The sequence below is a fragment of the Balaenoptera borealis genome (genome assembly GCF_965194805.1).
Source record: "Balaenoptera borealis genome assembly, chromosome: X".
NCBI classification, from domain to species: Eukaryota; Metazoa; Chordata; class Mammalia; order Artiodactyla; family Balaenopteridae; genus Balaenoptera; species Balaenoptera borealis.
This window is the reverse complement of record NC_138881.1, coordinates 29,554,288-29,569,927: the sequence shown is the minus strand read 5'-3', so window position 1 is coordinate 29,569,927 and position 15,640 is coordinate 29,554,288. Positions and strand designations below refer to the sequence as shown.

Below are 15,640 nucleotides of genomic sequence, written 5' to 3'. Positions count from 1 at the left end.
TTAATATCTCTTACTATAGACTGTGTGTCTACAACAACATACATTTTATTAAAGTATTGAAATAGTCTCTATAAGCTGGGTAACAATTTATATATATAGGTTTATGTGTATCAACTTTAGATTAACTATGGATATATAGCTGATCATGCTTAAAATGATCAAATTTTAAGTCGTATGAGAAATTACAGTAGAAATAGATTCAAATATATAAAAGTATAAAATTTTAGCATAGTATAAATGAAACAAAAATTGAAAAAAAAAATAGGACCACTTGGGAACATATATTCATTCATTGACTATGAGTAAGTAGCTTAATTTACAATAGTGATTCTTAACTTGGATTTCATGGTAATAGGAATCTTTTGCAGGGAGGTCAGTGAACCCCATAAAACTGTATGTAAATATGTCTGTATAGGCATTTTTTTCTGTAGAAAATGATCATTATTTTTATCAGATGATCAAATGGAGTCCATGTCTTGAAATGTTTAAAAACTACTAATTTATGACCTCATTCCAATTAATTTATCAAGTGTTCAATAGATACATGAGCAGAGGATATAAACTTTTTATTTTTTTTAAACATAAAAAGTATGTTTCTACTTTTGTATTTTGACAAAAGTAGAAACATACAGAATAAATACATGTATAAATTGTGTTCTATTTCATTAGTAATCAAACCGATTCAAATTGAAACAAGCATCAGCTCTCTCCTTGTATCTAATAAAACAGCATTTGTCTAAAAATACAAGCAAAAAACTTCTTCTCAACAGCATAACCTCATTCTTTCGGTACCACTAAAAATTGGTATGACCATTGGGAAAGCAATACGACAATATTTAGTAAAAGCCATAAAAGTTTCCATAACGTTGACCCAGTAATTTCTTCTAAGGCTATTATATAGCAGAAGCTGAAAAAGAATGCGTAAAGATGTTCATTATGATGGAATCTCTAATAGCAAACAAAAGGAAAGGGCAGCGCATGTGATATTTATGATAAAATAAGTGAAAAAAAGGCAGAATATTATTGTGGCTAAGCAAAATACATGTTTTGGGGTATTGTAATGTACAGACACAAAACTTTTGGTGATTTTTTGTATGTTAAAATATTTTCATCATGTTAATATATGACAAAAATCAAAACACCAAATATTAATTAGCAAATATAGGAGCATTATTATATAAAATATTAACAAATCATCCGGCATCATAAAGAAGGTTCAATTTTCACTGCTGGATAAATCCATGCAGACATGCAGGTTGTGCACTATAAAATTCCAGGATGTCATTCACATAGGTTACAGTGTACATGGAACCCCCTGGGTTGTTCAAAATAGAGGCTCTAAATTCATGTTTATTTTGTATTTGTGGTAGTATGTTCACCTTTTGTGACTCTGATCACCTTCTAGCATTCCATATTATCTATGCAGTTATAATGTAAATTGGTCACTGTGAAAAGCCGTGGACTTTGATTCAAATAATCTATAGCAAGGTCATCTCTGTCACTTATCAGCTTTATTCCCTCTGAGCCTGTATTTTTTTCAGGTATAAAATGGTAAATTACATATGGATTGATTGAGATGATATATGTAAAACAGCTTTGTGAACAATAAGGTAATAATAAATGTTGTATCTTATAATAAAATTAATATTATTAATATTTGTCATGTTAAAGAAAATAAATATTTCTATACTAAAATAAAACATTAGCAGGTAATTCACTGAAGGCACATTTTTCTTGCACTGAAAGCAAAAGAGGTATGAGAGGACATTTAGTGAAGGTGTTTATATGATGAAGCTCACATCTAGTGCCATTTACACAGCAGATACATAATATTTTGCACATAATGTTAAGGTTTCCCTTCTGCCTTCAAGGCCTATCTAAAAATTGTTCTTTGTACGTATAATCAAAAACAATAAAAATATTGCTTTACTACCCACTTTTCATTTAAAAGCATCTGGAACAAATCTCTTCAAAATGTCCTCCTATTCAGCTTTTGGTGAAGATGATTGGGTATGTTTTAGAAACCTCTGAATGAATGCTTTCAGATGACTCGTTTACTCTCCCATGCCTGACAGATAGGATATGTATGCACATGTAAGAAAAAATAAGTGGAATTGCAAATAAGGTTATTAACTTTTAGGAGTATATGTGTATGTCATTGAGAAATAGATGTACAGACCAGTCTTCCTGTAGAGCAAGTCAGTGAAAATGGTTAAATCTTGACCATCTGAACTTCTGTTTATTTTTTATTATCATTATACGAAGGGTAGTATTGAATTTATGGAACTAATATTCAAAAGAGGCTAGATTAGGTTTGAAAACTAGTAGTATCTATTTTTATTTATTCACACTTGTCAACAAAGGAAAGACTTCTGTGTTATAGCTATCATGTATCCTATACTGTATGAATAATGTTGATATTTGACCATACATAGTAGCTTGTGGGAGTAACACAAATAAGAAGGAAGCATGTTGTGATGCTAAATAACATTTTCTCATCTAAGAAAACAGTGTTAGGTTTATTATTTTTCCACTATTATCTCTTATATTGCTTAAGAGTATCTACTTATAGATTAATAATATGCTTTAAAGGTAAACAGATATTCTTAATGCATAGATACATTTGTCATAGGAAAGTGATTGTTTACTGTATATGTTCTGTTTTCAGAAGCAATGGAGATTTACTACTGAAAAGTAATATGAGAGCAAATGAGGTTACTTTATGAGGGCATTTCAATAAGTGTTCTTTTGACCCATGTAAATAAAATATGAAATCTCTCAATTTTAAATCTCTCTCACATGCACTCGTTTATTCAACATTGACCAATATGGTTGCATTTACCGTAATTTAAAGATAGGCTTCAGCATCAAACAAGCATTTTAATAAATCAAGATTGATGATTTTCCTGTCCATTTGGCTCAATACTAACTTCCAGCTTTGGAAAAAAGAGATAATTTTTAGAAGCATGAATTCTGCGAAGCTCTTTCTTAATAATTTTCCACCCTAACCTCCTGGTGTCTGAAGTCCTTGGGGATTTTTCCTTTGAGTATTTATACGTAATCCATGAATAGTATCACTTGCATTTTGATTTGAAATTTCCTGACTTTTAGATGAAAAGAAGTGTTCGAAATTTTGGAGTTTTAAGATCCCCCTCCTCTAAAGCATTCACATATTTATCAAATATTTTCTGAGCTCTTAATTTGTGCAGACAATGTGCTACGTTCTGGGATACAGAGATAACTAAGCCACGCTCCTGATCATCAGGAAACCTCTCCTATAATGGGAAGAGGCTATGTTAGCAGCCTGTGTTAGAGTATGTAGGTATTACAAAGGAGGGAAAAATAATTTCCTCATGGACTGGGGAGAGGGGCAAGAGGAAAAGCTCAAGAATAGTTTTTCAGAAGAAATAACAGAGAGTAGTTTCTCTTGATTATACTAGAGTATCTACTCATTATAGGGGAATAAACAAATAGTCTCATTTGTTCATATGAGACCACTTTTTTGTAATGCCTTTATACAGTATTTGAATGAGTATGGACTTGACCATATCAATTATTTTTCGGATTTCATTTTAGTGTGGATGCTCAGTAGCAATATCACTCATGTCTGATTTCATTATCAGTGAATTTACTACTAAATATAAAATAACACTAATGCATAATAACTGAAAGTTATTTTGGTTGTAAAATATAAGTGATATCCAGAGTTGCTTCTTAGCTCTTTACATATATATTTTTTACATTGTAGATGAAAGAGAAGATGTTCAAAAGAAAACATTCACAAAATGGATAAATGCACAATTTTCTAAGGTAAGGATATTTTATTGCTCCTCTGTTAAGATGTGATGCTGAATTTTCAAAATGAACTATGTATCTGTGTAATTTAAATGTCCATATTGTTTTTTCTCATGGTCTTTTTACTTTAGCTGTGCAAATCTGGGAATATTATGTTGACTTTTAATTAAGGAAGAAGCAACAGAATACATGGTAAAGAGAAATTATTTAATTTGATGAAACGTATCTTTGGTTCTTCTTGATAATGTGAGTTTCTTTAACAACATCAGTCATCAGAGGATTTTTAACAGCAATCTTCCATCAAGTAGCTAGTATATGTCATGCACTAGAAGAAGATATGAGGAATTTTTGTTGTTCTGAAAATGATTATTCTCTTGGTCGTTCTTGATCTTTACAAAGTTCAAAAAAATCTGATAGGCTATATGGCCTCTATCACTTAGAGCATGTGTCAAGTAATTTAAGATTATAAGTTTGTTCTCTTTTTCTGTAAGCATCAATCCATACTCTTAATATTTATTTATTTTACAAATGCAACTAACTCATGATCAATAACACAATTCTAGATAATTTTTATATGAACACAGTTAAATATTCTTACCTTAAGAGTGCAATATTAAGGAGGTTTATGTGGATTTCAAGGTTAGAGAGACTTAATTTTTATTTAATAATTTTGTATTTGGGCAAATCAGTCAAATGCTTTGTTAGTCAGTTTCCTCATCCTTCTACTGTGTATGTGTGTGTGTGTGTGTGTGTGCACCTGTATAATAAATCAAATCCAGATAGTGGGAGTATAAAGCTAATAAAATATGGACCCTATATGCAAGGCTTTAAGAGAGGCAAAACGGTGGTAATGGTTATTTTGCAAGTCATTGTGATGATTAAAAGAGGCACTATATGTGAAATTTCTAGCGCAGTGCCTGACACTCTTAATATATATATATAAATTACTCTCTCCATGGGTCTGTTTCACTATGTAATAATCTTGGTAATGGATCCAAAACAGTCCACTGGGAGATGCAGTCTAAAATGTGTTCCCTTTACTACTACAAAAGGTTTTAGAGTATCATCCATTCTTTGTGGTATTTGATAGCAGAATATTGCCAGGTGCTCTTTAGTATATTGGCAAGAAGTGAAGTTACTGAATTTTAACTAATCAAATTTCATTTATATTTACTTACTGAGTTAATTAATAAATTGCTATTACAGAACTTTAAACAAACATAGGAATGAAACATATGTTTTTAAAATCTCAACTTTTTTTTAACTAAGTGGGGCAGAATTAATAAAAAAGAATAAATTATAACAACACAAATGAAGAAGAATAAATGAAGAACAAACTCGGAAATATTTAGGATAGGAATTCATAATTCTCAGAAGATTTATCAGTTGTGTGTATATGGTTTAACTGCTATATCTAGTAGCCTCATTAAAATTTTCTTAATTTCAGAACTTTGTAGTAGACCATAGATAAAAGCTTTCAAAGAAATCTACCAACAAATCAGAATTGTAGAGAGTTTTTCATAATAATAATTTAACATAATACTCTGAGTCTTTGAATTAAACCAATGAGTTATTTTAATAAGGTGTGTAAACATGATAAACACTTGTGAATTCTCGTTCCCACAAATCTAAATAGATCATCACCCTCTAAACATTGACATTTCCAAGTGTTGTTTACCACAATTCATGTGCTAATATACAAACAGTAGTTTGATACCCTGTCTTCTATGAATACATTGTGGGCACTGTCTTAGAGCAATTTTTCCTTACCCTAATGATCACCCCTATTTTAAAAGCTGTGGAATAATCACATGCATGAGTGCATTTACTGTTTTTTCCCCAACTTTCCCCCACCGCCGCCGCAATTCAACTCCCACCTATTTCATTTATTTTTAAGTGTTCTCCCCAAACCTATTGCAATTGGATCAGGAGAGTCACCATTCTTTCAAATACCGAAGTTGCATATTTAGGCATACCCGAGGTGTCAGGAATATAAATAAATATTTATAAAGACAGAGGGAAAATATTTAGAGATAAAATTTATATGTGTGTCTATGTGTTGATTTTTCATTTAGAGACCTGAAAAATATATTGTACATATTACCGAATTCTTTTCTTGTCAAGACTTCAGGTACATGACTAAATTTTATCTAGATGCTTTCGAAGATAATGAGAAGAGAAAGCTGATTGATTCAGTTTAAGCCACTTGGTGATACCAAAAGATAAACATAACTGTGAGATATGTCATTTGACATATATTTATTTCATCACTACATGGAATTGAGCAGAAGTCAAGGCCTGTAGGAGGCATCAAATTAGTTTAAGTTGAATCTTCTGATCTCATGGAACGTGCATATTTGGGAGATGTTGAATAATTGCTAAATGGAGTAGCACTAAGTAGTCTGTGGGTGGTCAGAGAAAGCAGTACTCTGAGTTAGAGTGAATCAGGAAACCTTGATGAGGAGAGTTCTACTGATTGAGAGACTCTAAACGAAGGAGCATCAAAGAGTAAGACACTCCAGACTGAGAAAATGGGAACCCACTGAAGTCAGGAATGTGTGTTTTCTTTATAACCCTACTAATCATTACTAGTGCACTAAATAAATATTGTGTAATACATACAGTTTGGTTCAGTAGTACAGATAATTAAATATATGCTAAATTTAAGAAAAGTAGAAAGTTCAGAATGAAAAAGAGTATGCTGAGGATGGCTTTAAAAAGAGAGAAAAGGCAATGAAAAATTATCATCTGTCTCTGTGGTAAATTGGACAAAGAGAAACACATACCGCAACAATAAAAATGAATATGATGAGGTAAAAGGTTTATCAGTGAGACATATACACACACACACTTTTGTATGATATTTGTAAAGTACAGGGAGACAGCAAAGTAAGTTTCTTGTTATTTTGTAAAGCTACACTAGGGATAGTTTAAGGAGAAAATATGATTAAATATAGCCTTATGTCATTTGAAGCTTAATGTATCTTTGTAGTAAATCCAACTGATTTTTCACTTTCCCAGTACCATTTTAAAATAGGCCCTATCTCTTCTTCAAAATAAGTCTTCTATTAACCTTCGATTCCAAAAATTTTACTAGAATGTGATTTATCACATCTATTCTATAAAGATAAGCAAGCAATATTTATCTCTACATAAACACAAAGCCGTTTCTAGGTAAGATTAATTCAAGGTAAATATTCTCTTGTTGTAATTTATAGCTATTCTATAATCCTAAAAAAATGTTTAGTGTTTACTCTACCACAAATATAATTCACATTATAAAAATCTTGCTCATTCACACGGGTTCATTCAAAGAAGCATTTAAGGAAAGTACACTTTTGAAATCATGACCAACAATAGTTTTGTCATAAAACTTGCTTGATGTTTGTGTTAGAGAAAAAGCAATTTGTGGGAAAAAATATTTACTACTAGATCAATTGAAAGATTTAAACTGTCTCCCAATGAGTTATGCGACGGTTTTGATCCTACTCTGGATTTAGTGATTAACTTTATTTCCATCCTCTATCTTCACTTTCTCTAATTCTTCCAAAAGTGATAGACAACTTTATATTTGACTTAGATGAAGTAGAAATGTGTAATTGGTTTTGTCTGTGAACTTTTCAAGGGCTCATGATATGATAATGTCTTCACTGATACACATGATATGTCTTCGTTTCAGCAATCTATTGGGTTGGCCAAAAAGTTCATTGGGTTTTAAGTAAAAATAAAAGACATTCTTCATTTTCACCAAGAACTTTACTGAATGACGTATTCATTAACTGAATGAACTTTTTGGCCAACCCAATATATGCCCATACCTAAAAGACCAGGCACACCCTTTCACAATAACAATAACGTGAGACAGAATTAACTGAAGTAACGTACTTTTCCCAAGAATTCACCATAATTTACGTTCTAGCCAGCATAATGAGCACAGTATAATACAGATTAACACTAAAATTGTGAGTCAGTAAACAAGGCTTCTTTACACAGCTCTGTACCATGGAGACTTAGGAGGAATCATTATATCCACACTTGAAGTCATTTCAAAAAGAAAGGTGCACCTAAAATTCAAATTCTTTGAGCCTTGTTTTCCTTATATGTCCATGTCTACTTTGTGAGAAAACATATATTAAAATTGTATAAATAGAAAACATAAAATATTGCCAATTTTGTTATTATGTAATATATTTTCTGAATTGAATGAATCATATATTTATGCAATTCTCCTCTGGATGCCTGCTCATTTCTTTCTTGAACGTGGTTTTGGCTACCTTCTTTGGATGGAGCAGGGAGAATAGAACATGTATTTATATTTCGTTATCTTGCCACACTCTCTATGCCAGTCCATGCCCTCAGTACACACACACACACACACACACACACACATACACACACACATGCACACATGCACACAAACACACAGGCATACACAGAAAGCATGTCATATGTTTAAAGTTAAATGAACAGTTTCATTATATAAATGGAAGATACTGGAACATAGGAGCAAAACATTGTTTCAGTGCAAGAGGTAACAATTTGTATGTACCTTTCCCCTGTGTCAGTTCTAAATGTATATGTAATTAACAAATTTATATATAACCACCATACAAGGTGCCTGACTATCAGTAATAGAGCACAGCTGTTGTGTCATGGAAGGTTCACCATAGATATAAACAGACCCAGACGGCTATGTCCCTGGCTTCCTGTTTCTCCCTACTATTTGGTCTCAGAAAGAATTAGGTCACTAGGAGGATGAAGGGCAGTGAACTAAGTCTCTGGATCATGATAATAAGCCCATATAAGGCTTTGGTAACACTTGAATTATTTGCTACAGTTGTTTTTGAGAGATGAACACAGGTACAGGAAACTATAGAAATCCTCATTTCAGAAACAGTGAAGATTAGGAACTTTTTGTTCCTGTATATCCTCACATTAATAACGATATTGAGTTATGCTTTTATGGTTAGTTGCTGCACTGACCTCGTGAGATAAGTATTCAGGATGAGCTAAATGAAATTTAGGTGGCTTGCTCAAGGTAAATGGAAGAGATGAAGCTGGAACCCAGGAAACTGGAGTCTAAACCCCATGATATTTCCATATCCGTTGCTGTTGTGACAACTGTTCCGCCTACCAAATGCTGCATTTTTCTTGGGACACGTCGCACAATTGATAGGTTTTATGAGAAGTGAAGAAGGATTTTGAGTTCATTGAAACCTTGAGAACAGAAGATATTTAATGCTTGCAATGCCAACAGAGACTTTAACCTACCTTTGAATGTTTAATAACCCCAAAACTCAACCATTGTTGAGGAAGACTTTTAATTCTTTCCGAACGATTTCTAATACATTAAATGTTAATACTTTTACATTCTAGATTTTGGTGAGTGATGTAATCTAATTTTCAGTATCATCATGTAAGTTGTGAACACTGTTATTTATTAATATTAACTTTATTTCCACTAGTCGTAAGCAAATTATTCCGTGTAAGAGACAATTTAAATATTGATTTAAAATACTTTGATGAGAAATACAAAATATTGCTTTATGGGCATGTGGGTTCCCTGACATCTACACTAGATGTTAAGATGACTTCTAGAATGATGTGTTTGTGTTTGCAATTGAGATAATTATGCTAATGGCCTAATCCACTGAGAACCATTCCCTTGAATGTTTTCCTGAATCTAATCTTTGCAAAGTACCCAAGTAACAAAGGATATCATTCAGTTAGTGAAAGGAAAATTGGATTGTGATAGGTCTCACTGTTTTCAATGAAAGACAAATAATTTATTGTTTATATTGCAGATCTTTCTTGCAAATATGTTGTTCTTTATCAAGCCACTGTTACTGAGCTCTTAATAATTCTAGCTAGTTTTAGAAGGTATACATGTTTTGCTCTATGTTCTGAAATATGAGAGAAATGGAATTGTTAATTGCAGTACCTTTGTAATGTGGAGTGGTCTCAGTGGCAAGCATGTGCAGCTGGCAAATGTAAATATTTACCAATTAGCATGATTGTTGCTAGCAAAAAACAATTCTCTGTAGCTGACAGGCAGATGCATTAGTTATCTGATTTATTCCGTCTTAGGGCCCTATATAACTTTCTAGCAAAACAACATATATTGACTTTAGAGATTTATTTTCATTTTGGGAAGAAGAGCTGGCACTCTAGTGCTGTCCCACTGGAGCATTATGGTTGCTAAAATAACCTTTCAACATTCAACGAATATCTATTGAGTGCCAACTCTGTGGCAGGCATAGTATTGTACCCTGAAAAAGGCACAATAAACATGATTTTTCTTCTCTAGGAGATTATCATCTGAAGGAAGAAACAATGATATAAACAAATAATTAAAATAAAATTTGGCCTTTAATATAATAGAAGTGCCATGGGAACATAGAAGGAAGAATGACTGATTGCTTGGAGAGAAGGACAGCTTTCTGAAAAGAGGTGACATTTAATCTGAGGTTGTCCACACAAAGACAATTTAAAGAAAGGTGAAGGCAACAAAAATTGCATGTGGAAGTATGGAATGCTTCAAGAAGTTTGGCCTGTCAGGTGACAAGTGACCAAGGAGATTGTGTGAGTGGAGAATGGAGGCTGTGAGAGAGAGCACGATGCCATTCCTGAATAATTGTATTGTTGCTGGGGCCAGTTGAGCCAAGAATGAGATATCAGTTTAATCATGTTAATATTCAACTTCTGGTTGAAAAATGTGTAGTTCTAAAACAGTAGGCAGTGATAGAGCAATTAGACTGCCCTCCCACCACCAATCCTTCTTGCAAAATTGAATCTGAAGCCTAGACTTTACACTTAGGGCATAGACATCTGGATCTGAAATGAAAATGTAAGTGGGTTACAATTTTTTGTAGAGTTGTTTGATATCACACACACTCAGCAGCGCGCTGCATCGGAATCACCTAGAGGGCTTGTTAAAACATAGATTACTAGAACCCACCGCCAGAGTTTTTGATTCTGTAGGTCTTCTGTAGGTTTTCGGGTCTGTAGTAGGGAATGTTTAAGGAAACCTCATCTAGGATTTTGATGAATCCTCAAGGGGGAATGATCTTTCTCCTTCTCCAGTTGAGAATCACTATACTTGATTTAAGTTGGGGTCTATCTTGAGGGATCTTTATTCAATAATAGAATTGGGCTGGTGTTAAAAGACTCAAAACCTACCAATCAGATACTTTATATGTATCGTATATATATGTATATTACCTGTATTTAGTCTTATAATACTCTTTTTATGTTACAAGTCTCAAAAATATATATCTGATTCGCATAGATATCTGAGACAGGTAGATAGGTAGAAAGAATATTTTTTTAAAACTATGTTCTGTAAGCAGGTAGGTGATAAGGAAAGCAATTAATATAATTGAGCTCAATGTTCTGGAAAAAAATAGCCTATCCAGGCATACTGTCAACTGTATCTCCTCATTTCCTTTCACTGCAATTATTTCATGGGCAACAATATGTTTTCCTTACTAATATAAAGTTTCCAATGGATATACGGTGTCCTTCGATCTCTCTTTTGTTCATTACTTTGCTTCTGCAAAGAATTTTATTTTAGTGGTATTCTGAGGCTCTTTCTCTGTGCTCCATTAAGGGGTAATGTTTTGGACCTTACCTCGGTTCCTTTGGCCTCTTAGAATTCTCTATCCAATTATGATCATGGTAGCCAGAACACAAAGAGTTAAGACCAAATCTAACAGTAATTTATTGATACAAGTTCAGCTGTAGGAATCTCTCTTGTAATGCAGCTAGAGGCAGATTTGTAAAGTTCATGCACAATAAAAGGCAGAGTATGGTTTGAAAAAGTCCTTTGCCTAATCTTATTCTAATTTAAGCCCTAATTTAACTATCTCAATTCTATGTATAAAGAGAAGTAACAGTAATAGTAGACAATAGGTGATCCATAAATAAGCAATCACTTACAGCCATGTCCAGAATTGTGGCCAGCTGATGGATGGAGACAAGCAGACCCCTTAATTAGAAATGTGAGTGAAACCACCCCATGGTTTAATATTAGTTGTCATTTAATGAGAACAAATGAGAGTTATGGATGAATTTGCTAAAAGTTTTCTTCTTTGATTTAGCTCACCTGGCACCTAGAAAACCAATCTTTTCAAAATACATGGTCAATGGATGGTACTTTTTGTAAGAACTGGTCCTGCTATTAAAATTACCTGCAACTATTATGTCAGTCAGAGAATAAATATTTTGAATAGTATGCCTCTGCATGAAGCTTGTATCCTTCATAAATAATAATTTATATTTAAGAAAACATATTTTTATAGAAATACACATAAAGTCTACATTCATTAACTTATTATTTATTGAGCACCTATGACATGTCAGGTGCTCTAGGTGTTTGAACACAGCATTAAAGAGAAAAAGTCCCTTTAATTGTAGGGCTCTGTGAACCAGATGAGCTAAACTAAACAAGGAAACATATAGCAAACTATTTGACATTCTCTGTATTTATTTGTCAACTTGTTTTCTCTCTCTATACCTGGAATATAGAATTTTGGATGGTGATTGGTACTAAAAGGAAAAATAAAGGAGGATGAGGAAAGACTAAGAATAGGGTGGGTTGCTATTTTCTATAGTGGATCCTGGGAAGACCTCTCTGAAGAGACATATAAGAAACCGGAAGGAAGGAAGAGAATGCATCATTCAGATGTCATGGAGAAGAAAGTTCCAGGCAGAAGGAAGAACATGTATAAAAGTCCTGAGGAGGGAGGGAATGTGTGTGTGTTCGAGGGGCAGCAGGGTGGCTGGAGTAGAGTGACTAGAGGAGAGTGCTGTGAGCCACAGCTGAAGTGGTATTAGGGGGACAAATCAGGTAGGGCCTAATTGATCATCGTAAAGGCATTTGCTTCTACATTATGGTAGATTAGGAGGCTGAGAATTTTAAGCAGTGGCTAGAAGCAATGTAAGGTATACTGTAGGATGTATAGGTAGAAGTGAGAGGTGAACTAGAGGCTAGTGTAATAATCCAGGTTGGGTGTGTGTGTGGAGCTAGGACTTGGTTGGTAGCCATGGACCTGGGGAGAAATGGCCATAGTTTGGATACATTTTGAAAGTACGGATAACAGGATTTGCTGATGGACTAGATATGAAGATTGAGAGAGTGGAGAAAAACAATTTTAGCCTGAACATAAGGAAGGATAGGATGGCTGTTTACTAGGATAAAAAAGACTATTGAAGGAGAGGGTTTGGTGGGAAAATACAGGTAAATTTCCCATGAGAAATCATGAAAAATAATTTTAGTTTTAGTATGTTTTCATGGAAAGAGTATTTTCAGCTCCTGAAAGTTACGTCAAGGTTGGAAGGAAGGAAAGGAGGAAAGGAGGAAGGGAGGGAGGGAGGGAGAAAGGAAAGGGAAGGAAGAGAAAGGAAAGGGAAGGAAGAGAAAGCGAAAGGAGGGAGGAAGGTAGGAAGTTATCTCAATTTTCAAAGAAAAAAATGAGAGAAGATACATTCATACACACAATGATAGTGGTACTTTGTATATGTAATCCAGTACAATTGCATTGGAGTTAACTTGATCTTTGCCTCTCCTGTGATCTAGTGTGGGTGACCATACATCAGTGGAGACAGCCTTGATTTACCTCTGGTTTCTTTCTTCATAGCATTTACTATGTAGAACCATTATTGACTGCATTATAATTATTGTTTACATATATTTTACATCCATCTATTAACTGAACTCCTTGAGGGTCTGAACCTTGACTCAGTCATCACTATATACTCAGCCTAGAGCATACACCCTGGTGTACAGTGATACTCAATACATATTTGTTGAATGGATGGAATGAATGGCAATTAGGAAGGAAGGGAGAAAGGATTTGAAAACAATGTTGGTCATACCATCCATTATCTCAGTCTTTTCTTCTGTCAACACTTTCTCTTTCATCTTCTTTCGTGTCCTCAAACATCACCTCTACCCAGGACCTAAAACTGGACTTGACACTTTGGAAGCACTGAGAAAATGATTTTTGAGTATGCAAACTTCCAAATATGCATTTGTAACATTGAGTTTAAGATCCACATTTCCAAGCACTTCCTGAACCTTTCCACCAAGGCATGGCAAAATCCTGATATGACGCCTGGATGATATAAATGGGGATGACCTGGTTGGATAGATGGAAACAACAAGGTTTAGTTAATGATTGGAAAAGGGGAGCAAGGAATGAATCTGATGGGTGCAAGGTATTTTTTTGGGACACTAGGCAGATATAGATACCACAAATTGGGAGAGGAACTGAGAGAAAAAGGAGAAGAGATCCACTTTGGAGGGTCGTTGATCACTTTGGTTTTAGATATTGAAATATTTGGTTGAATGTGGTTATGAGGCATTCAGGAAATCTGTATGAGGACAAGTACTAGATTCAGAAGCCTGAGTTTTAACTCCCAGTTCACCACTTAGTGTGTGTAAACTTGAGTAAATTATTAAACCTTTCTAAGCCTCAACTTCCCCATCAAATATTTATTTAAAAGACTAAAAGATGTTCTGCATGCAGAGCACATGGAATTATACCTGGCATATGGTAAACTTTCAATAAGTGGTATATAATATCGTTTATACTCTTGTGAGGGCAAGAAGAATTGAATCCCTTTGAGAAGAATGCTTGAGGCTGGCATTTGTCTGACAGGCTTTTATTTTGCTAAGTGGGGTATGAGAGCTGATGGATTTGGTTACATGTTTTGCTTAATGGGGTATGGGAATTGAAAGAATTTAACAAGAGATGTGTGGGGGGGAAAATATCAGGTTTGAAAACACAGCTTAAACTTTGTTAGGGTTGGTGACTAGAGAAATAGATGAGGCACCTCAGGTAAAGCATGTGGCCATGAATGAAATACTGGGTAACAAATATATTTACAGTGTAAGTCAAAGAAAAAGAGACAAAGAAGAGCAGAGAGCATCAGAATAAGGTGTGATTATCATTGTCAGAGGCCCAAGGAGTTAAAGTTAAGATGAGAACTCAAGCCTGCTGTTATACATGACACCTTTTAGAATGCTTGTTCTTGACCCTGATGTGCAGCTACTCTCTAAAGACCTCTCTCTAGTATTCTGTGTTTGACACCTAGTGCCATAGATCCTGTTCGTCATCTTTCTTGGTTTACTCTCTGGTTTTTAGCAGAGTATAACCTCTGGTAGCTTCCTGAGAAAGGGCTCAAGGGAGGTAATTTTTTTGACATATTATGTCATAAAATATTTTATTCTATTCTTCCTTTTTTGCTCATTTTTCCGTATCCTCATGATCTTGTTTCAGAAAATGGAGTCACTTCTCTTTTACTTTCTCTAGATTTTCAATATAGTTCTCCCACAATACTCTTCTGCTTCTTGTATTGTTCCTATCTTCTATGGTCCTGCTTTCTTGTTAGTTTATTTTTTGTTTTATTTTGAGGAACTCTTTTACTTTCAAAGTCATTCTTCAAATTATCTAGTGATCTTAACTTTTTGTTTACATTTAAGTGTGAGATACTGATATTTGATAAAATAAAATACCCTTTCCTGATAAAAATACTGAGTATAAAAAGGAATCATTGGATACTCTTGCTAGCATGTTATACTATGTATATACAGTTTAGTCCAATTGTCAGCGTATTACTTAATGAGGACACATTCGATGCATTCTGACCAAAGAAAAAGTTACAGTAATGTTCAGCTATCTTCACTACTGCTTAACATTGTGTTGGGAGTATTAGCCATCACAACCAGATGAAATAAACCAATTCAAGGCAGAACAGTTGAAAGAAGAGGTAGCAGTGTCCCAATTTGCAGATATGACTGTTTACCCAAAAAGCCACAAAGAAACAATAACATTAACAAACC

General features: G+C 34.0%; 1 protein-coding gene and 1 long non-coding RNA gene across 9 annotated transcripts in view; one reads left to right on the top strand and one right to left on the bottom strand.

Moving 5' to 3' along the window:
- The window catches only part of DMD (dystrophin), a 2,485,149-nt gene that overhangs the window by 549,065 nt on the left and 1,920,444 nt on the right, over positions 1-15,640 (top strand). For all 8 annotated transcript variants that reach the window (XM_082378022.1, XM_082378021.1, XM_082378025.1 and 5 more), the window contains exon 2: positions 3,749-3,810. In XM_082378022.1, the coding sequence (XP_082234148.1) occupies positions 3,749-3,810 (62 nt within the window). The remainder of the gene's footprint in view (positions 1-3,748; positions 3,811-15,640) is intronic.
- The window catches only part of LOC309621188, a 1,076,444-nt gene that overhangs the window by 983,950 nt on the left and 76,854 nt on the right, over positions 1-15,640 (bottom strand). The gene's annotated exons all lie outside the window — the stretch shown is intronic.